Consider the following 27,444-nt stretch of genomic DNA (forward strand, 5'->3'; position numbering starts at 1 on the left):
CACATAAGGTACAAAAACACAATATTTCCTCTGATTTTACTGGCGTTTGTTGTGTTTTAAGATGACAGCAACACATAAGGTACAAAAAAAAAACTTATTTCCTCCGATTTTACTGGTGTTTGTTGTGTTTTAAGATGACAGCAACACATAAGGTACAAAAAAACCCACTTATTTCCTCTGAGTTTTACTGGTGTTTGTTGTGTTTTAAGATTGACACCAACACATAAGGTACAAAAACACAATATTTCCTCTGATTTTACTGGTGTTTGTTGTGTTTTAAGATGACAGCAACACATAAGGTACAAAAACACAATATTTCCTCTGATTTTACTGGTGTTTGTTGTGTTTTAAGATGACAGCAACACATAAGGTACTAAACCCCCCCACTTATTTCCTCTGATTTTACTGGTGTTTGTTGTGTTTTAAGATGACAGCAACACATAAGTACCAAAAAACACACTATTTCCTCTGATTTTACTGGTGTTTGTTGTGTTTTAAGATGACAGCAACACATAAGGTACAAAAAAACCCACTTATTTCCTCTGATTTTACTGGTGTTTGTTGTGTTTTAAGATGACAGCAACACATAAGTACCAAAAAACACAATATTGCCTCTGATTTTACTGGTGTTTGTTGTGTTTTAAGATGACAGCAACACATAAGGTACAAAAAACTTATTTCCTCTGATTTTACTGGTGTTTGTTGTGTTTTAAGATGACAGCAACACATAAGATACAAAAACACTTATTTCCTGTGATTTTACTGGTCTTTGTTGTGTTTTAAGATTGACAGCAACACATAAGGTATCAAAAACACAATATTGCCTCTGATTTGACTTAATTTAGTGCTCATATAACACACAGTAATGGCTAACACAAGTAATACAGAGGCAAGGGTGGTTTCGGGGATTAATAAGTGTGTGTGTGCGTGTTGTGTTTTAAGATTGACAGTGACAAATAAGCTTCCAAAAAGGTAAAAATATCGGAGACTCGTGCGGTCAAATGTAAGTGGTAACTGTGTGGTGTTACGCACATCATGTCTCCTATATATTATCCAAACAATGAACAAACAAACAAGAAAACAGACAGAAGAAACGTATAACTATCCTTCAGAAACAGAAGAATGAGAGACGATGCAGTGACTTATTTGCTGTTTATATCTTAATGCATACAACAGTCGACAAGTAAAGGCATAGATGTGTACTAGGCCTATCTACTGAAAAGGACATTAGGGGGGGCATGAAAAATCTACCCAACATTGTCATCACCGGCAATAACAAGATGAGCAGGAATGAACCTTTTATTACGCCCTCCCAACTTAAACCTATCATGCCAGTGTAAGAAAAGGACAACAATGTGTGCGTGTGGCCCGTTGCCGTGTTCAAATGACACGAAAGGACAGGGAAACAGCACCAGAGGACTCGTCGGACAGGGCGCAATCCTCCTTCGTCTTGTCTCTCCGTCTTCGTGGTGAATGGATGTAAGTACAAAGCTAATTATTCTTTATAGTGCATGTATTCAATCAATCAATCAATGAGGGTACACGCCGTGGGGGCTCGTCTTCTCGCCCACCCTACAACGCCAAACCCGGTGCGGCGTCCAAATCCGTCCAGTTGTCCAAATACATCTGCACCTAATCAGTGCATGTGCAGTTAATAGTTCAAAGTTCAAAGGTGGCGCGGTGCTCGACGGGCCAAAGATGGTGCCTAGTAACCTTATACACGGTGCCGTCTGTGTCGATGCTCCTCTCTAGGGACTCTAGATTGACTCTGGAGTGGCCTTTGACTCATGAAATGATAGTAATGAAAATAATAATAGCCATGCATTCGTCACTCATTACACCGGTTACAGTAGCCATAGTCTTTTCATTTTGGGGTCACATTCATCTGCCAGGACTAAATATATAACTTCTTATATCGTCTCATAACCTCGCTTCAGTCTTTACATCTGCTACTGTTGGCAGGGTCCATTTATTTGGAGTGTAATGCAATTCAACACTTCTTGGAGTCATGAAGGCTGTTGTAGATGTTGACGAAGCTGCCCCCTCCAGATGATCACCACTTTATCTCCGCTCTGACATGTAACCTTATAAATCAATTATGTGGGGATAAAGCAAAGTTAAGTAATTTATAATTCTTCCTTACTTCACTTCTACATCCATGTGACTTACTACATCCTTTAGTATTACCTGACTCTGCATTTGGGTAATGTTTTGATAGGAACTACATAGACTGCATACATGTTCCTCTCATGTAATGTTATTATTAATCATTGTTATTGTTATTACTATTATTATTTTATTATTATTATCATTATCATCATCATCATCATCAGTATCTCACGTCTAGTCCACCTCAGTAAAATCTGCTCCCTACGATACTCTTCGATCGTCCACCCAGGCCTAAGTGCAGTAACATTTAATTGTTTTACGTGAATAATTACCATGAAAGTATCTTGCGCCTCTCATCCATGAATCTCATACTTGTGGATCAGATTTTTATTCCCGGGTCTGAGGAGTTGCCTGTAGAGTTGGAAGTGTCGATTTGGATTCCTCCTACTTGGAACATGATCACCAAGTAGGTCAGCACAGTGTTGAGGAGCTGCAGGGGAGGACGAGAGGGGGTGAGGCGAAGCAGCTGGAGACGAATGACGAAAAGTAGTTGTGTATTCTATGACTAGGAAGGGTGGAGAAGGAACCCGAATCAACAGTGTGCAATAATAAGGGCTTTCGGCTTTCACAGCTACTATTGATAAAGGCCACATAGATGATGAGTTGGGTTCTCATGAGTATTTTTTTCAAATTCATGGTGCAGGAGCCTTGTCAAGCTATCAATAAGCGCATATAACTACCCATGGAAATACTAAGACAACCTCTACCAAAACCATGGCAAATGTGGGTCTGTAAACAACGCATTGTTTCAGGACTATGTGTTCAGGAGGATCAGTAGCCAGTCAGTTAGTTAACTTTGCCAGTTGTTTCCAGTCATACCAGTAAAAGACAACGAAAAGCAGAAGACACACTGTATATTGTCCGGACTTTAGGAGGAGAACTGTTGAAGGCGAAAAAGAAACGAAAAGAATACATGCTATTCCAAACTTTGAAAATAACCGTACGCCAAAAGCGATGAAAGAGGCTAAAGAAACACATCACTTTCCATACTTTACAGTTTACAAGAAACATAAAAAGCAAAAGTAGAAGACATAATTTTCCATACCTTACAACTATGCTTAGGGGAAAACGGAAGCGTCACTCACCCCAAGGAACGCTGCATAGTCCAGCCTGTACCAGCCACGCATGTCGAGGGAGGAAAGGCCACGTGACAGCCTGTCCATTATCCGGTTCACCTGCCAAACACTGTTGAGTCACTATCTGTTACTCAGACTCACGTATCAATGACTCATGCGCTCAGGAGTCACTTGTTTTGCCATTTATTTGCTTTTATTCATAGCAGTACACGATTTTTGTTATGTTAGAACTGTGGCTTTCACTTGTATAATGACATGCAAAGAAATGAGGCATATTGTTGGATTCGCTTCATTCTCACACAAACCCAAACATAGAGACGCTCACGAACCTTCAGGTTGAAGCTGACGATGTCAATGTTACTATTGACCGTCAGGTCTCTCAGTAGTTCTTCGGCCGCGCTAACCTAAAGTAACAAAGAAAATGGGATGTGTGTAACGAAGCTCTCGCAACGTTTACTTCACAACAAACACGATGAAGGGCCAATGACATGATCTCAAAAGTCATATTCCCACCTGGTTGAAAAAGTTTTGTCCCAGGGTGTAGTACGTGACCATGAAGTAGTAGGCGAGGCACAGAATGAAGCCTGTGGTGCCGTCCGGACTATAGCCTATCAGGATGGCATAGGGGCAGGCGACGGCCAGCAGGACTGCGACCATCAGCCTCGTGGTGACCATCCAAAAGAAGCAGCTAGTCGCCGCCGCCTTCTGGAGCTCAACCTGTAGGAAAGGAAGTTACTGTCCCGGGGCGGGCCTTAGACTGAGTGAGTTCCAACAGTATCAACACAGTACTGACATTGATCAATTACTTGCGACGCCTAAGCTAACTCTCTCCTCCATACCTGCCGGATGACAGCTTCGAGGTCACGCAGGGCTTTCAGCGCCGCCCCGACATCACTGTCACACTGGAGGGATCCGTCGGTGGTGAGGAGCTTGGAAATCCTGGCCATCGTGGTCTCCGTTGCGGCCACCAGGCGGCGGCCCAAGAGGCCGAACACCATTGAGATCACTTCTTGGGGCAACAGGAAACCAATGAAGTATAGAGTGGCCAGGGGGGGGATCAACGCCATTGGTATTCTCCTGTTTGTGGCGAACAATACAATGGTTAATACAACTGAGAGTATCGTACACAGGACCACACAAAACATGGCCAGAAGAGTCGTTGGTTTGCAGTACCAGCGGTAGGAAGGCGGTGGTGAGACTTCCGTGATCTTCGACAGGTCGTGCAGGATCCCCGCCACCTTGCCGCTCCTCACACCCATGGCAGCGGGATTCACAAACAGGACCGCCATCGTCAAGATGGCAATACTGGTGTACGCAATACTCCCCAACTTCAAAGAAAAGCTTTCTCGCACAACTTCTTGAGTGGATTCCAAGAAAGATAATGCCTGTAAAAAGAATATGAAGATTGACCAAAGGCATAGCGGGAGACTAAATGTGGGCGGTTCGCTTGTCGCGGACATCCTGTAGGGGAAGCAGCCGTACACCTGCATGGCGGGCACCACCACTCGCCACGGGAACATTGTCGACGAGGTGTCCGGCGGCAGCATCTCGGCGGCGGTGAAGGTGCGTCAGGGCCACGCACCACTCACTGCCCTGTTCTGCTGATCGAGCGGGGCGCTGGTCGAGGAGTGACGCTGCCAGGAGAGGGTTGCTGTCGAGGCAGCGATGCCAAGGTGGTCACTAAAGAAGAAACTGACAGCCATTGAGCGGACAACTGCTCTCAGTTGCCTCCACTTTGAGCTGTTTGCCTTACAATAGACAAATGATTGCCTGGTGACCACATTATGTATATTGTGCGAGTAGAAAAAAAGTAAAGAGTAGTGCCCTCATCATTTGATAAATTGTTTTCAGTCGTGGCACGCGGCAGTCTACGATGAACTTTTCAATGCAAACTGTTTACTGGATCAGACTCAAACAATTTATTTTTGCCGGAAGAGTTCGATTTCTGGTGCCAAATTGATTTAGTAGCGGCCGGGCGAACGCTGCAGGTCCATGTACGTTTAAGTCATCATCTCCGTGCATGTCTTGGGCAAATGTTCGTCCGTCGATCCGTCACTGTTCTCATGACTGCGGTTTGCTTTTCAACTTGCCAAGTTGGTACACTGAATATATACTATTTGTATGGATGTCGAGGTCACATGTATGTAGTTATAACTATGAATAGTTTGTAATCACACGAGTGACTGCTGAGGTGTTTTGTCTGTGTGGACTGTTCCTCTGTCTTACGATGGTCGCTCTACTACTGCATCTGAATCTTAGGCCTTCACATCAGATAAATAACTAAATGAAATAATTACAAATTAAAATCACTATTACTATTTCTGAATCCTTAGTCTTAACAGCAAATAAATAAATACGTACAAAAATAAAAATCGCCTTACTACTCTTCTTGGATCGTTGGCGTTCCCTACTAAACCCTGGCAGTCACGAGGCCCCAAGGGTTGGAGCGCCCTGATCCAGCCCCGGGGAAGGACCAACACACACAGAGGTTCCTTTTAGACAGTCTATTATTAAATATACATAATCTTGAGGTTGGCATGAACATTAGTCTGAGACGCGTACATATACAAAATATTGAATGTTCGAGACGCGATGCCCACCCCACGATGCATACCCCCACACCCACACCACCGAAGCCGTTTTTTCTCTCCTTTCCCGGCGTTTCCTCTCCTGGCGTTTTAGGGCTTCCAAGACTTCTGGCAGAATGGCGTCCTTTTAGGAAACCTGGGAACGAGTTCCCATGGCGGTGAAGTTCTACCACTCTGACACCAGTGTTACTTTGGGCGTGCACTCAGAAATGGTCCCTTTGCGAGAGCCTGGCTTTGTTTATCCTTGTAGCTCAACACTGTCTCAACACTCACTTGACTCGCCTCGATCTACCGTGTGTGTGCTGTTAACGTGAATGAGCGCGGGACTTTACGTGTGGGCGACGTGTCAGTGAAATGGTGCGACCGCTATACGTACTTGAGATAACTTCTGATTTATGTATGATGTTTTGGTTTTATATACATTTGTGGTCAATAAATATCTATCTATCTATCTGTGTGTGTGTGTGTGTGTGTGTGTGTGTGTGTGTGTGTGTGTGTGTGTGTGTGTGTGTGTGTGTGTGTGTGTGTGTGTCTGTGTGTGTGTGTATATATATATATATATATAGAGATATATATATATATATATATATATATATATATATATATATATATATATATATATATATATATATATATATATATATATATATATATATATATATATACACATATATTTACTTATTTATATGACACTACATCCCGAGAATTCCATTCTAAAACAGTGAAGCAGATTAAAGACACTAACATCGTTACACAAAAGAACATGGTGGATACTAATAGTCTCAAGGTACAGAGCTGGCCAGTGTTCCAAACACAAGATCCATATTCGAGCATAGGCCTTACGTATAATTTAAATAAAGTAACCATGAAATCCTACGAACGACGTAAGGTATAGACATCAGTAAGTCAAGTTAGCTAGAGTAGCAGTTCCATGGACAGTTAATCTGACATGAATATGGAATCGCAGGGTGCTATCAACATAGATGCCAAGGCCGTTCTGACACTCAATCCCACTCAGATCAATATCATGTAAGGTGAATGTTTGAGAGCCAGTGTTAATCTAAGGAGTGACACCTCTTTGATAGCGTAGAACAACAGACTTTTCTTAGTTGGTCTTGATGAGACAGAAAAATTTCCATTGTTAGTCTATCATAACACCCAGAACTTTGTAGGGGAGAACACATACAATAGTATTTGTCATATTGGCGACAGCTTTCCTCATCAACACTGATGTCTGAACCGCTGATGAACCTGAGTTGAACGATGATTTCAATCACTAGCTTTATCTCTCTCACAATGATTTACATAGATGGTACAAAGGAAGGGCGGTTATGACAGCAAGACAAAATGCACATCTAACGTAAATCTGACCATCGAGATGGTTTATCTCCTTGACGACTGACTGTGTTAGCTCAGTTCTGCCTGATAAATCCGTTCTGTGGGGATAAAGGAAAGTTAAGTAATTTATAATTCTTCCTTACTTCACTTCTCCATCCATGTGACTTACTACATCCTTTAGTATTACCTGACCTCTGCATTTGGGTAATGTTTTGATGGGGACTACATAGACTGCATACATGCTCCTCTCATGTAACGTTATTATTGTCATTGTTATTGTTATTACTATTGTTGTTGTTATTATTATTATTATTATTATTATTATTATTATTATTATTATTATTATTATTATTATTATCATTATCATTAATAATAATAATAATAATAATAATAATAATAATAATATTGTAATTATCATCATTATTATCTCACGTCTAGTCCACCTCAGTAAAATCTGCTCCCTACGATACTCTTCGATCGTCCACCCAGGCCTAGGTAGCTATCATAACATCCGTGAATCTCCCACTTGTGGATCAGTTTTCTATTCCCGGGTCTGAGGAGTTGCCTGTAGAGCCGGAAGTGCCGACTCTGATTCCTCCCATTTGGAAGATGATCACCAAGTAGGTCAGCACAGTGTTGAGGAGCTGCAGGGGGGGAGGGAGAGGGATGGGGTGAGGTGATGCAGGAGACGGATGAAAGAAAATTCATTAGGCTATATATAAAATATGTAGGCCTAGATGGAAGGAAGGTGCAATAGTAGGCAGTAGTATTCTCTGGCGCCTTCGGCTCTCACAGCTATTTCCAAAGGTCACAAAGAATTTTGGGAGAAAACCGTAAAAGGCGAAGGAATAAAACATAATTGTCCAGACCTTTTAAAGAACAGTAAAAGGCGAAAAAATAAGACATACTAGTTCCGACAGTTGAAGAAGAACCGTAAAGGTATAATAATTCATATCTATTTCAGACCCTGGAAGAAAAGCGCACGTAAAATAAATAACGTACTACTCCATCATTTTGAAGAAAACCGTAAAAAGCGAGAGAAACACTAGTTCAAACTTTTAAAGAATAACCATGAAAAGCGAAAGAATACCGTACACATACTCCATGCCTTACAACTGTGCTTAGAGGAGAAAGGAAGCGACACTCACCCCGAGGAAGGCTGCATAATCCAGCCTGTACCAGCCACACATGTCGAGGGAGGAAAGGCCACGTGACAGTCTGTCCATTATCCGGTTCACCTGCCAAACACACCTGTTACTCAGACTCACGCACTCAGGAGTCACTTGTTTAGGCATTTATTCACTCCTAATCGTAGCAATTCACGCTTTTAATAATGTTAGAACTATGGCTTTCACTTGTAGAGTGACATGCAAAGAAATGAGACAGATTGTAGATTTAGGTCAATTAATATTGCTCTTGTAGCTGTTGTTGTTGTTGTTGTTGTTGTTGTTGTTGCTACTGTGGAAAATTTGCAGGGGATCCACTTAAATGAGGGAGGTGAGTTACCTGCTGAGCTCCCTAGCTCCTACCGCAGTCTAAGGTAATTACAATTGGCCGGTACTAATTATGCACTTAGCTTAGAGTTCCGGAACGTAGATATGTTGAGGTTAAGTACGCAGGAGTCATGGTAGAATGCTTGGAACGGTCACCTTCTTTGGCACAGGCTGTACAAAGGCGTACTTCTAACAGGAAGGAAAGGTAGATGTTGACAGGCAGAAGCGAAAGAGTTTGACCAGGCAGGGTGTCAGCACGGAAGCACAGTTTTAAGGACAATTGGAAGCACTCCATCAGGCCCATAAGCCATCTGAGGGATGAGGCCAGAGAGGACACAGAAACTAATAACAGGCATAAAGGAGTCAGGAGGGATGAGTAAGAGGAATATGCCCAGAATCGTCCAGAGTGGAGTTTTTACAGAAAGTTCGAGAAAAGAGTTCACCCTTAGAGATAGATGAGACGGCGGTGCTGCCCTCAGAATTAAGGAGAGGGGGGGAAGATGAAGAAGTGATATTGAAGGAGATATTTTTGGCTAGGTGCCAGAAGTCTCTGGAAGAATTAGAAAAAGCAAGGTTTTGACATTTACTATGGATGAAAGAGCTTTTGGTAAGTCGAAGAATAGATTTGGCACGATTCTGGGCAGAAATGTAGAGATCATGGTTAGCAGGAGTGCGAAGGCTCTGGTACCTTTTGTGAGCTCCCTCCCTATCTTTGTTAGCACGAGAACAAGCGTGATTAAACCAAGTTTTTTTTACCATGAGGAATAGAGAAAGAACGTGGAATATGTGCCTCCATTCCAGAGACAATCACCTCTGTGATGCATGGGCACACACAGAGGGGTCTCTCTCCTGGAAGGAGTAATCATTCCACGGGAAATCGGAAAAGTACATCCTCAAGTCGTCCCACCGAGCTGAAGGAAAATGTCAGAAGCACCGCCTCTTCGGTGGGTCCAGAGGCTGTACAGGAGCGATAGGACAGTATACAGAAATAAGGTTATGATCGATGGAGCCCAACGGAGAGAAGAGTTTGACAGAATAAGCAGAAGGGTTAGAGGTAAGAAAGAGGTCTAGTATGTTGGGCGAATCTCCAAGGCGGTCGGGAATAAGCGTGAGGTGCTGAATGAACCAACTGTTCTAGAATCTAGATCATTGAGGAAAGCAAAGTATTTACGAAATAGTTCTTCTGTATCAATAAATGCACGGTAATCAAAACAACACCGTCATAATGGATGAGACGTGGCCTGAAGGCGATAACTGAGGCGGTGGGCGTGAGCTCTCTCACCCGGATGCATATTCACGAGAAGTCGCACACATTTTCAGCCCCGCGCCGCCCTCCTCTCTGATTCGCCGGCTGGCTCTCAAGCTCCGCCCCCCTCCTCTGCGCCTCTGCCTCGCCTGTCAGTGTCACACACACACACACACACACACACACACACACACACACATGCCAGCCAACTTCTGTGTCACGCCGCAAAATGGGAATGCCCAGGTGCATCTCCCCTAGCGAGGGGGAGAAAACGGGTTGGATGTTTTTCCAGATGGCGCCCCAAAACGAAAAAGAAGCCTGGCAGCGAATGTTCTGCTCAATCAGGCAAACTAAAAAAAAAAAAAAACACTAACGAATGACCCATAATAATGTAATGTATTTTTCTAGTAAAACTTAAAATGTTTTTGAAAATGTCTTATTTTCTAGATAGATAGATAGATAGATAGAGAGAGAGAGTAATGTTCGTTATCAGGCTATGATGCATGAATTACACACACACACACACACACACACACACACAGCGAGGCAGGGAGAGAGGCGCATACACACACACACACACACACACACACACACACACACACACACACACACTCGTGTGCATGAACCACACACACACACACACACAGAGAGAGAGAGAGAGAGAGAGAGAGAGAGAGAGAGAGAGAGAGAGAGAGAGAGAGAGAGAGAGAGAGAGAGAGAGAGTGTGTGTGTGTGTGTGTGTGTGTGTGTGTGTGTGTGACACTGACAGACCGGCAGAGGCGCACCCACACACACACACACACACACACACACACGTGTGTATGAACCACACACACACACACACACACACACACACACACACACACACACACACACACACACACACACTCACACGTGTGCATGAACCACGCATACACACACACACACACACACACACAGAGAGAGAGAGAGAGAGAGAGAGAGAGAGAGAGAGAGAGAGAGAGAGAGAGAGAGAGAGTGTGTGTGTGTGTGTGTCTGACACTGACAGGCGAGGCAGAGGCGCAGAGGAGGGGGGCATAGCTTGAGAGCCAGCCGGCGAATCAGAGAGGAGGTCGGCGCGGGGGTGAAAATGTGCATGTGCGACTTCTCGTGAATATGCCACCCGGGTATCCGCCATCTTTTGACCAGAAAAATGACAGTTCGGCGGCTTCACCTCAATCTGTCTTTAGAGAGCATGCTGAACTACTCTCTGGTGTTAATGAGACAATAGGGAAACGGAAAGCGAGGACACAGAGAAGGGTCTTTTGTGGGCTTACAGCACCCTCCTCACCTCCCCCATATTCCTCACCGGGAGTGGCGTACGCCCGTTTCGGTAGGTCTCCCCACCTACTCCCTACTACTACTACTACTATAAACTACTACTACTACCACTACCACCATCATTATATTGTTACCAGATCATTCAAGAGGGTCACGGAATAGTACAAGCGCTATCAGGCTGTCAATATCTACTCGACGTAATAGCGTTCAGTGTACACTGGATCAACATGCTTAACCAGGGCGACGGCACACTTGCTCTAGTACAGAGGAAGACGAGACAACTCAGATCTATTATACTCGTCGTATTGTAACACGCTAATAAGTAGAGTAGAATGTTTGGTAGTTAGTCTGTGTAGTGTAGCCTACGTATGTATAAAGGAAAAAGAAAGCAGTCGAGGGGAAACAAAAAACAAAAACATAACTACTGCTCCCCTAAAGGATAAGTGGTAGAGCAGTCCAGAAGATTATTCAAAAAGCGTTTCGAGATGCTGTCTGATGTCACTTGGGTGACTGGATGGTCGTCTGTCCGGTGTCTTAATTGTACAAAAATAATGGGCAGGCGAGGCTGGTGGCGTGCCTCACCATGACTATACTCGGTCTACTTGTAGCTTGCAACTGGATCCTAGGCTGCTCTTGTAAGCTATTCGCTGATTGGACAGCAGCCTGAGGTAGCCTTCCCCCACACATCATAGCATGGGACTTCGCCGCCCTACAAGTTTTATTTTTATGTTCTGTAATACACTCACGTCGCGTAATACATACTTGCTTTCTTCGTCATTGGATAGTAGAAAGATAGCAGATTATGGCTGTCTAAAAAATAACTCATACTTACTAATATAAAGGAAATAATGCGAGTTGAAGTCAAAGACGGGGTTATAAATGTTTATCATTTTTCGTCCATGCCGATATTTGCGTACAAATATTAAGCTACTGTAAAAACAAACATACAGAGTCGGCTGATAAAGAAAATTCTTCTAAAGACGGTGCGGTCAATAATCTATTATCGATACGTTAGAAAGGAAGGGAGGTAAGCAAGTTTTTTTTTACGAACTCAATAAATTGTAACATTAGGCTTTACCTATGTGCTTTTATGCCACGAAACCAATCGTCTATCGCCTACAACTTTGTATGTACTAGCTAGCTTACGTCCCTTCCTTTTAAACGTGTCGATAATCTGTTGACGCCATCGTCTTCAGGATAATTTTCTCTATCAGGTGACATTGTTTGTTTTTATAGTATGACACTTAATAATTCTCTGAAAAAATCGGCAAGGATGTAATGTGGTATAAACATTTATAACTCTTCTTTGACTTCAACTCTCATTATTTCCTTTATTTTTAGTCAATTTGAGTTGTTTTTAAGACAGTCATAATCTGCTATTTTTCTACTATCCAATGATGAAGTAAGCAGAGGTGGGCAAGTGCGTTACTTTATGCGGTAGTGCGGCAGTACCGCATCACAAAAAAAGTACCGCACTACCGCAAAATTTCTGAAAATAGCGCACTACCGCGGACCGCACTAAAAAACTTGTGGTACTTTTTTGCGGTACTTTGAAAACTATCTAAGACGACATTTGCAGCGCGGTATGCTTACAGAAATGTTTTTTTTTTACAGGGAATCGGACTCAATCAGTCAATCGGTATCAGTCATCAGAATCAGTGACTCAATCATTCTGACTTTTCAGTTATTGTTCGAAATTAAATACTAAATAGACAGACTAAACTACTACACTGCGAGTCTTGCTTAACCCGCGCGGTGCCGGCCATGTCAACCCCGGACCCGTCCGTGGTGTCGGCCGATTTTTCATTGTACTATTTTAAGCATGTTTCCTTTGTTTGGATAGCCAGGATAGGCACTGAAATATTTTTTTATTTTGACTAGCGCTACCGCAGTACTGCACTGGGAAAGAAAAAAAAAATGGGACAGCACTACCGCAACCGCACTACTCCGGAAAAAGTACCGCACTACCGCAACCGCACTACTGATTTTTCAGTACCGCGCCCACCTCTGGAAGTAAGCAAGTATATATTACGCGACATAAGTGTGTGGTGCCCCGAGGGCTGCGACACCACTCGTGTCATCATCATCTTCACCGGCAATATTTTCCGATGACAACAGCGGTATCGACCGCTAAAACACAACACGGACTCCAACACATGATTGTCCCCACTGTTCATTTACCAACCTATACACAATTGTAATTGCCCATTAACGCACCCGCTTATCTCTCTAAGCCAAAACACAATCACCGCGGCAAAAACAGGATCAGCCGCGGAACAAAATGTTATGAAAACAAAGCTGCGTCACCGCGTGAATTAAGCATGTCGGTTAGGTAGATTATTGTATGAGCTCGGTGTGAGTTTGATGTATGACTCACACGCCTGACGTATTACCCTCGCGATATCTGCCTATATAAGAAGCATTTTCTCCAGGCTTGACCTCAGATTAACCAGCACTCTGTTCGTGGCTGGACACTCAGTTGTCCTTCCCTAGACAACATGGGTAGAACATTCATCGTTGCTACTGTGAGTATGGAGTGAAGAATTACCATAGAGGAAAGCGTATCTAACATATCTATTGTGTTCTATTATCTTAGTTTTACTTAGGATTATATTTCTATGATACTTTATTGTGTGAGTTTTTACTCAATATTATACCAGTGTTAACGTCAGTAACCAATAGTGAAAGAAAACCTGAAGACTCATTGAGTCTAGTAAGCCAGTCGCTGGTTTAAACAATATTTTTACCCTCTGTAATATTAAGTAGTATTAAGGTAGAATAAAATACATATAAGAAAGGCGACACCGTTTCATCACCCCATTTACGAACTCCTTTAAATACTCCTAAAGTACCAGAATTTTAAGTCAAGTGTCACTAGTACAAACAGTGTGTCGTCTCCCCTGTGTGACCCGGATTACGGGTTACAACATTGGTGTCAGGTGTGGGGTGGTGAAACATGTGGTGAAACATGTGGTGAAACTTGTGGTGAAACTTGCGATTTATATTGGTTTATATTGGTATTGTACTGGTGTATGTCCACATCCGAAAGCGAGGAGAAGACAGTTATTCTTGGAATTACGGGAATAAGACTTTAGAGTTAAAAATGCCAGACGAAGGCAAGAACCCTCCCCCCAAAAAAGAAGATGGAAAATCGATCACCCTTGCCCATGATGATCTTGTCACGCTACTTAGCCGTCATACCTTGAATGATTTTAGTAGAGTGCAGGGACTCTTATATTTTGGTGGTGGAGAAGAAAAAAGTAGCAAAGCACCAAACCTCCCATGCCATAAGCTAGCAAAGAAATGGATAGAGGATATTGAAAGCCGGACACAGGCAAATTGGGACACTACCGGAAAGATTGAGTTAGCCAAACAATATGCCCTGGGAGCAGCGCGATCATCTCCTCGGTTGTATCACTAGATGTGGACAGGATTGGGAAAAAAAGGAAGACTTCCTACGTGTGTTTCCCACAGTAAGGACCTTTTCGGTCCTCCAGAAAGAATTGGGAGAGGCAAAACGGCGGACAGGAGAAAACATCCGCACCTTCCTCATCCGCCTGGAGACATTGAGAGACGAGTTGATCGCTCTCAAGCCTGACAATGCCAGTTTGCTAAATGAGATAACCGCTTTACGGCTCAGAGAGGCTTTCCTCCGGCCCTCTTACTCATCCTAACGGAGGAAGAAAAGGGGACCCACAGAAGGTATTAAAGAAAGGGTATGAGTATATTAAAGCTTATCCAGAGTCGAAGCTATCCGATGCCGATATCGCCAAAGAAATAAAAGTGCTGAACGTCTGTTCCACCCAGGCATCCGGACCCAAACATGTCTCACAAGCCCGTCCTCCACGCCCTCCAGGCCAGTCACGTTACCCGATAACCCAAAGGGGAGGACGGCACGCCGCCACCTACACGCCCATATGGGAACGCGCCCACGCCACCTACATGTTATGCTTGTGGGTATGTAGGACATATGGCTCGCGATTGCACATATGGAAGGCAGTATAGGGTGCCTACCACCCACCAACGGGCTCTCGGTACCCTCAGTACCAGCCCATTCGAAACAGGCGTCAGCCTGTCTCGCCTGCGCTGCCTGGCGCCCGGAGTACACGCCGGTCCCTCACCCCGTAGCTCCTGGGTTAACCCTGACCACGAGAAGAAAAAAAAACGACCCCAGAGTAGCTGCGGCAGTCCACGGCCCTACCAACGCCCTCACGTTGAGATTGTGCGTAGGCGCTAATGCACAAAAAGGAGATGGTTTACGCAATGCTAGACACAGGAGCAGGAGCGTCCCTAATAGAAGAAGATTTATTTAGGAAGGTAGGCGGGAAGATGATAGTTACAGAACCTCTCTCCATACAAGGGGTAGATCGGACTCAATCCCTAATAAAGGAATAGCCGAAGTAGTAGTAGACTTTGGGCACGGAGAAATTATAGAAAAGTTTGTAGTAATATCACAAGGTATAGTGTTACCAACAGCAGTTTTGTTGGGCCTAGAATTTATGTGGAGACAAAATGTGGTAGCTGCACCGCTGGACACACCTGGGCAGTTTAGTGTAATGGTGGGCGCCTACCCAGTGGAAGTACATTCCTGGCTGCGGACGATATGAGCCCGTACCCAGAAGATCATAAACCTACTTTAGACGAGATGGAGGAAGTACCAGTGAAAGCATACGCTATTAACGTGGCGTCCTTGCTCCCAGGCACGGCAGGGTATGTCACTCTGGAGGCAGAGATTGGCAGAGCCCAGCAAGCCTTATTTCTCCCAAGGTCCAATGATATCCCTTCTTCATTTTTATTTCCCGGTTAGTAACCTTAACTCCTAACGTCAAACAAACCAAAGGTAAATTCATCATTCCTATGCTAACCCAACTGAAGAAACTATTGAGATGCCAACAGGTGAAGTGATGGGACACATTTATTCTTGTCACTCAGAATACTATCAATCATCGACTAATGAATGTAGCGGCTGTCACAAAAACAGCTACAAAGCCGCCTGTCACCCAGTCAAGTAAGCAGATGGTACTCGATAAGCTGATAGACGAGCTATTTTTACCCTCACAACGGGAAAATTGCTGTCTGAAGGGCTTAACCCGCAAGTATCCTGATGTGTTTGCTCTAAAAAACGAGCCACTCACTATTACCCCCTATTATGTTCACACTTTAAGGCTAAAAAATGACAAGCCTATATATAAAAAGCCATACCCAATACCAGTAAAATATCATAAAGAAATAGAGATTCAGCTCAAGGACCTTGAGGCCCAGGGTATTATACGCCCTAGTGCGTCACCCTACAGCGCACCTCTAGTCCCTGTTGCTAAAAAGGATGGTGGAGTCAGACTTTGTCTCGACTTCCGCGCTCTGAACGATGAATTGATTGATGACAAACATCCACTCCCTAACATTAACCTCATTTTGCAACAGTTAGGGGAAAGTAAAGTATTCACCTCCCTTGATTTGCGCCAGGGCTACCACCAAGTCCCATTGGCAGAGGAATCTAAACACTTGACAGCCTTCACGACACCTTATGGCCTCTATGAATTCACTACAGTCACCATTGGATTAAAAACAGCACCTGCAGCCTATCAACGGATCATGAATCAAGTTCTCATAGGTCTGACAGGAAGAATTGTACATGTATACCTTGATGATTTGATAGTACAAGGGAAAGACATGGACCATCACCTAAAGAACCTCCATGCCGTCTTGGACAGACTGCAGAAGGCTCACCTGTCCTTAAGACTAGATAAGTGTTCCTTTTTCAAAGAGCAAGTAGATTATCTGGGTCACATTGTTAGTGCTTCTGGCTTGAAGCCTCAGCCCTCAAAGGTACAGGCGGTGCAACAACTCACTCCTCCGAAAACAGTCAAAGAACTTCAAGGTTTCCTGGGATTGGTTAACTTTTATAGGAAATTCATTAAAGACTTTGCCAAGATAGCATCCCCACTTAATAATTTACTCAAAGGGAGGAAAGTAACCAAGAACGATAAGACACATCTGGAGTGGAATGAAGAGGCATTGCATGCATTTAGCACACTAAAGAACAGTCTAACGACTGACATTGTTTTAGCCTTTCCGGATTTCCGGAAGCCCTTCAATCTCACCACAGATGCGTCAGATAAGGCAATAGGTGGTGTGTTGCAACAAAAGGATGAAAATGGTAGTTTACGTCCCATAGCATATTTTAGTAGAACCCTGAATGGAGCAGAACGTAACTACTCAGCGGTAGAGAGAGAAGCTTTAGCAGTCATCTATGGCCTCAGTACTAACCGACCCCTTATCTTGGGTTATAGGATACACATCCTGTCGGACCATAGACCACTGACCTGGCTGTTAAAAAGCACAGTACCTAGCAGCAGGATTGCACGCTGGCAGACACTTCTAGGAGAATTTGACTTTAGTATTGATTATCTCCCAGGCTCCAGCAACATGGTAGCAGATTTTTGTCAAGGATTAGGAATCAGGAGAGTGACGTGATAGAAGGCGAATTGGATGCTCGAATTATGTCTGTCACCCTTACGGGTGGACAGGACACGTCTGTCGCCTCTCCGGAGGGACATGACAAACAGGATAAGTTTCTCCATTGGAGTCTTGCTGGACTCATGGAGCACCAGGATCGCGATCCTGAACTGAGAGAATTGAAGCATGCTTTTGAACAAACCACCGGTGGTAACGTACATGAGAGAGATGAGAGAAAGGTTGCAGAGAGGAGCAATGTAACGTTACATGCAGCTAAGAGGCACTTCAAAAAACTGCCTCTTAGTGAAGTGTGTAGAGAACGGCATTCTCTACCGCGATGTTTGCGATGAATACAACAAGCAGAAAAGACTGGTTATCGTTCCACCAAGCTACATTCCTAACGCGTTAGCTTTGGCGCATTCCATGCTACCTGCAGGGCATGGAGGCACTAAGGTTACGTTGGCACGCTGTCGCAAGTTTGCGTACTGGCCGGGAATGAAGGCGGACGTGGAGCAATATGTCAGATCTTGTCCTGTCTGTTGTCGGTTTAAGAAGAGGATCCCGCCAGCTCCACTTATGAGGTATCCAGAGGTTGGCCAACCGTTTGACAGAGTCCATATGGATATTGTCGGACCTTTGTCTGTTTCAGACGAAGGCTATAGGTATGTACTGACAGTGATAGACGTCCTGTCACGCTTCTGGTAGCAACCCCCCTTCGTACGAAGGCAGCCAAGGAAGTGGCAGCTGCGTTCTACAAGAACGTAGTCTGTGTACACAGCATCCCGCCGATTCTAGTCACGGATCAAGGAAAGGAGTTCGTCAACACTCTCTTACGAGAGTTGACTCAGTTGTTACAGATTGATCATCTAAGGACAACTCCTTATCACCCGTCTGCAAACGGGGTGATAGAAAGGCCTAATGGCACCTTAATAAATATCTTGAGAACTTTGTGCGAGGACAATCGCGGTATCTGGGACCAAATGCTTCCGGTTGCAACACACGCCTACAACACTGCCTACCATCGTGTTCTGAAAGATTCACCATTTTTCTTGCTTTTCTCTCGGGACCCAAATGTTCCTTTTGAAGTGCTTGAGAATAAACTCCAACCTTGTTATGATGTTGACAGCTATAAAGCATTTACTTCTAGTGTCGCGCAGCGGACCTATAAACTATGTCAGACCAATATAGATATAGGATGGCAGGAGTCAGAAAGAATGTTTAGGAAATCCAAACCCAAACAGGTGGTAGTAGGAGATCGGGTCTACTTAAGGCATGTATGTACAAAGGGCGAACCAAAGAAGCTCCAGCCCTTGTTCAATGGACCTTTTAGGGTGCTAGAAAAAATAAGCCCTGTAGTCTTACGACTGCGTCATGTTAGAGGTGGTAAGATCAAGACAGTTCACACAAATAATGTTCAGGTCGTTCACGAGGACTCTCTTGGCTTCCATGACTCTCCTAATGTCAGGCGTGCATACCCTCTCCCTGATCAAGTAGAAGTGGACCCACTCCCCATGACTTATTCCCCGAGGAGCTGCCATTGTCCTTTCCAGCTCCTTCCGAGCTCTCCTCACCGGCTCCTGTCTCCTCAGATGCTTCAGAGGTCCCTCATTGGTTCCCTCAGCTCCTTCAGGGCCCTGTGTCAGTCGCTCATTACGATCCAATACGGTACCCCTTCTCTCCCCAATGTGATGGAACGCCCTTGAGTATCGCCAACGACCAACGAACTGATGCCCCTATAATTACAGATCCTGGGTGTTGCCCTCTCCTTGTCTTCCTTGATCCCTCCAGGAGTAACCCATTCGTCCCGGCCTCGTCTTCTCCCCAGTCTTTAAGATGCTGTTGACAGGACGGTACTATGTTGTCCCCGTCGTCATCAAGACGGACGACATCCAACGTCCTCTCATCAACGTGGCAAATCTAACAGCGGAAGTTTCATGGTCGATTGAACATATGAATCAATCGTTCCCTACTGTTGGTCTGCTCAGGCGCACTCTAGACTCTTTTCACATTGAGTTTGAGAAGTTATTCAAAGATCTTAACAGCTTTCTGTCGGCTATGAGTGGTAGAGATGGAAGCCCGTTTCGGACTCGCCAGAAGCGAGGAGCCGTGGATTTCCTTGGCTCGGTAGCAAACCTCCTTTTCGGTACGGCCACTCAGGCCCAAATAGATGTGCTACACGGAAGCTCTCCCAGCTCTACACTCTGTCCACAGAAGAGAGACGTCAACTTAACCTCCATCAGGAAGTCCTCAACGCCACAGTTCGGGACCTCCGTCATATTCATTCTGCCATCTCCAGTCTACAGTCCGCCTCGGCTTTGGCCTCAGATATTATCCGTCAGTTCTCACTAAAAACCTTGCAAATTGAAGGAAATGCGTATTTTGGAGACTATCCTTCTCATTCAGTTGGCACTTAGTGACCTAAATCATGATACTCTGAATCTCAAGCTTGGCCTTCAGCAGCTGTCCCAAACGCAGGTTTCCCCTCTCCTCCTTCCAAATGATGTACTATTTCGTGTGCTCAGCAATGCGTCACTCCATTACCCAGGCTTACTTTTCCCTGCAGCACATGAATATTTAGCATTGTATAGAGATGTCTCTAGGGTTATTTCTAAAGGTACGCTTTCCTCAGGAACCCTTCACTTCTACTTACAAATCCCCATGAAAGGGGATCCCTCTGACGTGTTCGATGTGTTTAAAATGGACGCGTTGCCTTTTCATCTTGATGGCACGCCATATTTTCTGCACACCGACACGCTTTCCACTTACCTTGCGGTTTCTGAAGACCGCACTCACTATATGCTCTTGGACTCCTTGGACCGCTGTACTAAACACCACCTGCTCTATGTATGTCCCCCTGTCGCCCCTGTCTACTCGACTTCTGTCCAGCGCTGCGAGATCGCTCTTTCTCGATCGCCCAGACGCCCTCTCGCTGTGTTCTAAGTCTCTCCTCAGAGTCTTCCCCGGTCTTCATCCCGTCTCCTGCGGGCTGGGTCTTCGCTACCGATACTCCCAGATGGTCACCATGGTCTGCCCGGACAGCCCGGTCTCCAAATACAGGCAGACCATCAACGGACGGGTCTCCTCAGCCTCGGTATGGGCTGTAGTGCCCACTCCGACGCCTTCAGCCTCCTGCCTCTGCTACTATGGACGGTGACGCCCCGCTGACGGTTCATCGCGCCCCTTCCACATCGGACGTGACGTGGTCTCATCGCTCCTGGCCAAGACTCCCTTGGCCCCTTCCCTCCCCGCCGTCGCCCGGGTCGTCTCTGGCCCCCGCTGGACCTCCCTCCAGCACTTCACGCGCTCCAGGAATCCGTCTCCGGTCCCCGCCTTCGACCCCTTCCCTTGGTGGGGTGGCTGCTCCTCGGCGTCGTCTTCGTCGCCGGTGGGTGGCCTTCTTCTGTCTCTTCCGGTCCCGTCTCGCAGGACCTCCCCACGATCCCGCCATCCCCGTCTGGGCCCTCCATGGTCGTCCGCCGGGCGGAACGCTTTGTGCCACGAGGACGTGGCGTGATTTTAACGGGGGTATGTGGTGCCCGAGGCTGCGACACCACTCGTGTCATCATCATCTTCACCGGCAATATTTTCCGATGACAACAGCGGTATCGACCGCTAAAACACAACACGGACTCCAACACATGATTGTCCCCACTGTTCATTTACCAACCTATACACAATTGTAATTGCCCATTAACGCACCCGCTTATCTCTAAGCCAAAACACAATCACCGCGGCACAAACAGGATCAGCCGCGGAACAAAATGTTATGAAAACAAAGCTGCGTCACCGCGTGAATTAAGCATGTCGGTTAGGTAGATTATTGTATGAGCTCGGTGTGAGTTTGATGTATGACTCACACGCCTGACGTATTACCCTCGCGATATCTGCCTATAAGAAGCATTTTCTCCAGGCTTGACCTCAGATTAACCAGCACTCTGTTCGTGGCTGGACACTCAGTTGTCCTTCCCTAGACAACATGGGTAGAACATTCATCGTTGCTACTGTGAGTATGGAGTGAAGAATTACCATAGAGGAAAGCGTATCTAACATATCTATTGTGTTCTATTATCTTAGTTTTACTTAGGATTATATTTCTATGATACTTTATTGTGTGAGTTTTTACTCAATATTATACCAGTGTTAACGTCAGTAACCAATAGTGAAAGAAAACCTGAAGACTCATTGAGTCTAGTAAGCCAGTCGCTGGTTTAAACAATATTTTTACCCTCTGTAATATTAAGTAGTATTAAGGTAGAATAAAATACATATAAGAAAGGCGACACCGTTTCATCACCCCATTTACGAACTCCTTTAAATACTCCTAAAGTACCAGAATTTTAAGTCAAGTGTCACTAGTACAAACAGTGTGTCGTCTCCCCTGTGTGACCCGGATTACGGGTTACAACAAGTGTGCTACAGAGCATAAAAGTGAAATTTGTAGTGTGGCGAGGTCCGATTCTATGATGTGTGGGGGAAAGCTGCCTCAGGCCGCTGTCCAATCAGCGACGAGCTAACAAAAGCAGCCCGGGATCCAGTTGCAAGCAACAAATAGAGTTATAGTCGTTGGCTTCGTTATAGTTAGACTCGGCTATGAAGTCCGATTGGGCGGGGCTCACTCCGCTCGGGGCACAGCCCTGCCAAATCTAGCCTTCATAGCAAGGACAGCCGTGTGGGTGTGAGAAAGGCATTGACATGGTGTCCTTCATCGCTGGCAATGTATAGGAAAGCAAGTATCACGTGTTATGGAATAGATACAATTCTTTGCTACTATTTTAAAAATTATACATTTACAGTACTGTACAGACTTATTATATGGACAAGGCCCTTGTATGTAGCGCCTCCTTGATTTAGTGGTTAGCGTGCTTGGGTACTACTCCGCGGGCCCGGGTTCGAATCCCGGTCCGGACAGTCGGCGTGCAGCTCACCCAGCTGTTCATCCTCCCTTTCGGGGGCTGGTCGATAAATGGGTACCTGGGGAAACCTGGGGAAGGTAAACTGTGATAACCCGGATGTCACACTGGCCCTTTGTCTCGGGGTGATGGGCTTCCTCCTACCACAGGCTCAAGGGCCAATGCGACGGATAAGAGCACCGATGCCATGCGCAGCTATAGCGTATGCCCCCGACTTTACCTCTACCCTTGTGTGTAGACATCATCGGAGAGCGGGAAAACACTGATGGAGACGGTACAGAACGCCTAACGTCGGGGAAGCTGATTTAGTACGAGATGAGATACGAGGTTGACAGTTAAGGTTTTGAGTTAAGGACAGACCGAATGTTTATTGCGGAAGGAGACAGCTGAGTGTTGTCGAAGAATAGGGGATTGGTGTTTGGGAGATTGTGTCGAGTTGATACTTTGAGAAATTGAGATTTTGAGGCATTGAAGTGCACTTAAATTCCTTCTGCCACATTCAGAAATAATAGCAAGGTCAGAGGCTAAACGTTCTGCAGCGTCCAGTTGTCGTTTGCTCTCCTTTGCACTGCTCACCCCGACACCCCCACACAAACATGGAGACTCCCACGAACCTTCAGGTTGAAGCTGACGATGTCAATGTTACTTTTGACCGTCAGGTCTCTCAGTAGTTCTTCGGCCGCGCTAACCTGAAGTAAAACGAAGAAAATGAGATGTGTGTGACGAGAAGTATTCGCAACGTTTACTTTATAACAAACACGATGAAGGGACAGTGACGCGATCTCGAACGTCACTTGCCGGACGGCGCCCACCTGGTTGACGAAGTTCTGCCCCAGGGTGTAGTATTTGACCATGAAGTAGTAGGCGAGGCACAATGTGAAGACCGTGACGCCGTCAATATCATAGCCTGTCATGGTGGCATAGGGGCAGGCGACGGCCAGCAGGACTGCGATCATCAGCCTCGTTGTGACCACCGGGAAGAAGCAGCGAGTCGCCGCCGCCTTCTGAAGCTCCACCTGTAGGAAAGGAAGTTGTGCACGGCGTCTAGTCTCCTACCCTTGATTTGGTTTGTTCCATCCTGATCTGTGCAAGCGCAGGCTTTGCTATTTTGTCCATTTCATTCACTGCACTGTCTTAATTCTAATTGCTTATACTAAGCTTAACTTTGATCTTATGATTTCCTTCTGATTCTTCAGGGTTTTCTTCTGATTGAAGGTCAGGTTTATGGGATACTCTCTGTTCAATAGTTGCTGAGCTACGGGGTCCATGGCAGTCTTGGATTTGTCATTTTTTTCATGAATACTACCATAAGATCAAAGGTAAGCTTAGTGGCTATAAGCATAGTAGCTATTGACAGAGTTCAGTGAATAAAATGGATAAAATAGCAAAGCTCGCGCATACGCTGATCAGGATGGGACAAACCAAATCAAGGGTACGAGACTAGACGCCTCACCGGCGCGGGTCTGAGGCTGAGTGAGTCCCAACAGTAACAACACTCTGAGTACCGGCAGTGACCAATTACTTGCGACGCCCAAGACAGCTCTCCTACATACCTCCCGGATGACAGCCTCGAGGTCACGCACGGCTCGCAGCGCCGCCCCGACGTCGGTTTCACACTGGAGGGATCCGTCGGGTGCGAGGAGCATGGAAACCCTGGCCACCGTGTTCTCCGTTGCGGCCACCAGGCGGCGGCCCAGGAGGCCGAACACCATGGAGGTCACTTCTTGGGGCACAATGTAGCCTATCCAGTAGAGAGTGTTCACGGGCGGGAGCATCATGATATATATGGTCGTGTTTGTGGCGAACGATACAATGGTTAACACGACTGACAGGATCGTATGCCCGACCACAAAAAATATGGCCAGCAGAGTCTGTGGTTTGCAGTACCAGCGGTAGGAGGGCGGCGGCGAGACTTCCGTGATCCCCGACAGGTCGTGCAGGATCCCCGCCAGCCTGCCGCTCCTCACACCCATGGCAGCGGGAGTCACACACAGGACTGCCATCGACAAGATGGCAGTACTGGTGTACGCAATGTTGCCCAACTGTGTAGTATAGGTTTGTTGTAATAACATTTCTGTGGTCTCCAAAGCAGTCAATGCCTGTAAAAAGAATGCGAAGATTGACCAAAGGCATAGCGGGAGACTAAATGTGGGCGGTTTGCTTGTCGCGGACATCCTGTAGGGGAAGCAGCCGTACACCTGCATGGCGGGCACCACCACTCGCCACGGGAACATTGTCGACGAGGTGTCCGGCGGCAGCATCTCGGCGGCGGTGAAGGTGCGTCAGGGCCACGCACCACTCACTGCCCTGTTCTGCTGATCGAGCGGGGCGCTGGTCGAGGAGTGACGCTGCCAGGAGAGGGTTGCTGTCGAGGCAGCGATGTTAGGGTCGTCACTATAATAGCGATTGACAGCCATTGAGCGGCAAACTACTTTCAATTAACTCCACTCTGCGCTGTTTGTCTTACACTAGTGACTAGTCATATGGTCGCATCGTACCCACACTAAGTATATTGTGCGAGCAGAAAAAAAAGTAAAGAGCTGCGCCTTCATCATTTGACTATACGTGTTATCAGTCGTGGCACGCAGCTGCCTATGATGAACCTGTCATTGCAAACTGTTGACTGGATGAGACTCAAGCATTCTATTTGTAGCAGGGAGAGTTCGATTTCTGGTGCCAAGTGGACTTAGCAGCGGCCGGCGGGCCAGGTGAACGCTGCTGGTCCACTTCATTCCCAAGTCATTGTCTACGTGAATGTATACTGCAAACTTCCCGTCCGTCTCTCTTGTTCTCATGGCTGCTGTTTCCTCTTATCTTACCAACACGGTACGCTCAGTTCTATTTGTATAGATATCGAGGTCATGTTTATGTAATCGTAACCCTGTGAATAATTTGTAAACTTGAGGGAATGCTGAATGTGTCGTCTGTGTGGACGGTCGCTTCCTCCCTCGCTTGTCGCGCCAATATTATGTCTGATTCCTTGGGCCTTACAACAACAACAACAACAACAACAAAACATCTCTTTTACTGTTTATGAATTTTTGTCTTAAAAAGAAAAATCGCTCTACTATTTATGAATCCGTGGCCTTCACAAAAAAAAAAAAAAAAAAAAAAATCGTTCTACTACTGTGTGTATCTTTGGCCTTCACAGCAAACTTACTAAAGAATCGCTGTACTATTATTTCTGAATCTTTCAATGAATCATTTAATGAGATCAAGCAATAGTTATTGCAGAAATCCCGCGGAGTCGCAGGAGATCCCAGAGTGCCTCGCGATGCACTGAAACAAGCGCCCTCTTAAGATTGACATAGGCAGCAAGCATCCTTTATTGAAACTCGAGTTGGCTTTCCACCAGTACGCGAAGCACCAGGATACGGTCAGTTCTCGACTTACCAGGCATAAACCCAGACTGCTCAGGTATCTGCAGCTTTAGCAGCTGGTTGCGAATCCGCATCAGCAATAGATTGGCAAACACCTTGATTGGCACACTGAGCAGTGTAATACCACGGTAGTTGTTGCAATGTCCCCTTTCCCTTTCCAGATAGGGACGACCAGCCCCCTCTTCCAGTCAGGAGGAATGGCACCAGATTGCCATACGGCAGTCAAGACCGCATACACTCCGCGAATCATGGCCTCACCTCCACCTTTGAGCAACTCCGTACTGATGTTACAGATGCCAGGTGCCTTTCCACCCCTCAACTTTGCCACAGCCTCTCTGACCTCGTCAAGAGAGAGTGGGCTTTCGTTGATGAGTGGATTAGCGCCCGCCACCTGCAACCCAGCAACTGGTAGCTGCCCACTTGGAGGGTCCGCTGTGTACAACTAAAAGAACTCAGCCCAACGAGCCCTCATCCCATCCATGTCCGACACGAGGCAGCCATCAGCTGTTCGGATATCGCTCACATGAGAAGGATGCTCGGAGTGGAGCTTCTTCAGGGCTCGGTAAGCAGGTCGGAGGTCATTCGCATTTGATTAACCCTCGACTTGTTCAGCGAGACCCCTGACATCTTTCCTTGCCTCTTCTCAGGAGATCTCTAGTCCTACGCGACAGAGCCCTAGCTGTATTGGTCCCGATTCTCAAAAAGCCTTTCACGCGACGCTCCTCAATATTCTCCAGTGTCTCCACCGAGGCAAATCCACTCCTAGATCTCCGGGGCGCTCCAGTACACGCCTCGGCAGCTCCAAGTCACGTTTGAAATTTTCAGTCCTGAATCTTTGGGCTAAAAAAAAAAATAATAATGATAGAGGAAAATTTATCTACAACTATTTCTTGATATTTTGCCTTCATAGCAAATAAATAAATAAATAAAAATCTCTGTATTACTATTTCTGAATCCTTGGCTTTTAAAGCAATAAAAAAGCTTACCATCTCTGAATCCTTGGCCATCACAGCCCCCAAAAAAAAAAAAAAAAAAAAATATATATATATATATATATATATATATATATATATATATATATATATATATATATATATATCGCCTTACTACTATTTTTAGATCTTTGGCGTTCACTACTAAATCCTGGCAGTCACGAGGCCCCAAGGGTTGGAGCGCCCTGACCCAGCCCCGGGGAAGGACCAGCACACACAGGGGTTCCTTTTAGGCAGTTTATTATTAAATATACATACTCTTGACGTTGGCTTGGACATCAGCCTGAGACGCGCACATATACAAAATATTGAGAAAGTTTTGAGACGCGACGTCCACCCCGCGAGGCACACGCCCACACCCACGCCCACACCCACACCCTCCCCGCCCCGCCCAAGGCAGTCACTGTCTCTTAAGTACTGGCCGCCGCGCCGTCAGTCACTTATCTACTAACTGTGCGTCACTAACAGTCAGTCATTGCATGTCAGCAGTTAAGTTC

General features: G+C 45.7%; 1 protein-coding gene and 1 long non-coding RNA gene across 2 annotated transcripts in view; one reads left to right on the plus strand and one right to left on the minus strand.

Moving 5' to 3' along the window:
- LOC127002698 (uncharacterized) overlaps positions 1 to 27,444 on the plus strand; it is a 113,678-nt gene continuing 86,234 nt past the window's right edge. Inside the window, exon 1 of the long non-coding RNA XR_007756422.1 lies at positions 1 to 1,479. This is a non-coding gene — a long non-coding RNA (uncharacterized LOC127002698). The remainder of the gene's footprint in view (positions 1,480 to 27,444) is intronic.
- LOC127002696 (uncharacterized) lies at positions 7,610 to 25,603 on the minus strand. The gene is made up of 4 exons (XM_050868757.1): positions 24,129 to 25,603; positions 23,190 to 23,591; positions 8,320 to 8,409; positions 7,610 to 7,815 (listed from the first exon to the last, which is right to left on the minus strand). Exons 1-4 carry the CDS (start codon positions 24,834 to 24,836, stop codon positions 7,705 to 7,707), a joined length of 1,311 nt encoding a protein of 436 aa, XP_050724714.1. The 5' UTR covers positions 24,837 to 25,603; the 3' UTR covers positions 7,610 to 7,704.

The sequence above is a fragment of the Eriocheir sinensis genome, chromosome 24 (assembly GCF_024679095.1).
Source record: "Eriocheir sinensis breed Jianghai 21 chromosome 24, ASM2467909v1, whole genome shotgun sequence".
Lineage (NCBI taxonomy): Eukaryota > Metazoa > Arthropoda > Malacostraca > Decapoda > Varunidae > Eriocheir > Eriocheir sinensis.

Coding starts and splice junctions, on each gene's coding strand:
- LOC127002696 (XM_050868757.1), bottom strand. CDS start 24,836: ATGCTGCCGCCGGACACCTCGTCGACAATGTTCCCGTGGCGAGTGGTG. Junction 23,592..24,128: donor TCGAGGCTGTCATCCGGGAG/GTATGTAGGAGA, acceptor CCTTTCCTACAG/GTGGAGCTTCAGAAGGCGGC. Junction 7,816..8,319: donor ATTATGCAGCCTTCCTCGGG/GTGAGTGTCGCT, acceptor CCCCCCCTGCAG/CTCCTCAACACTGTGCTGAC.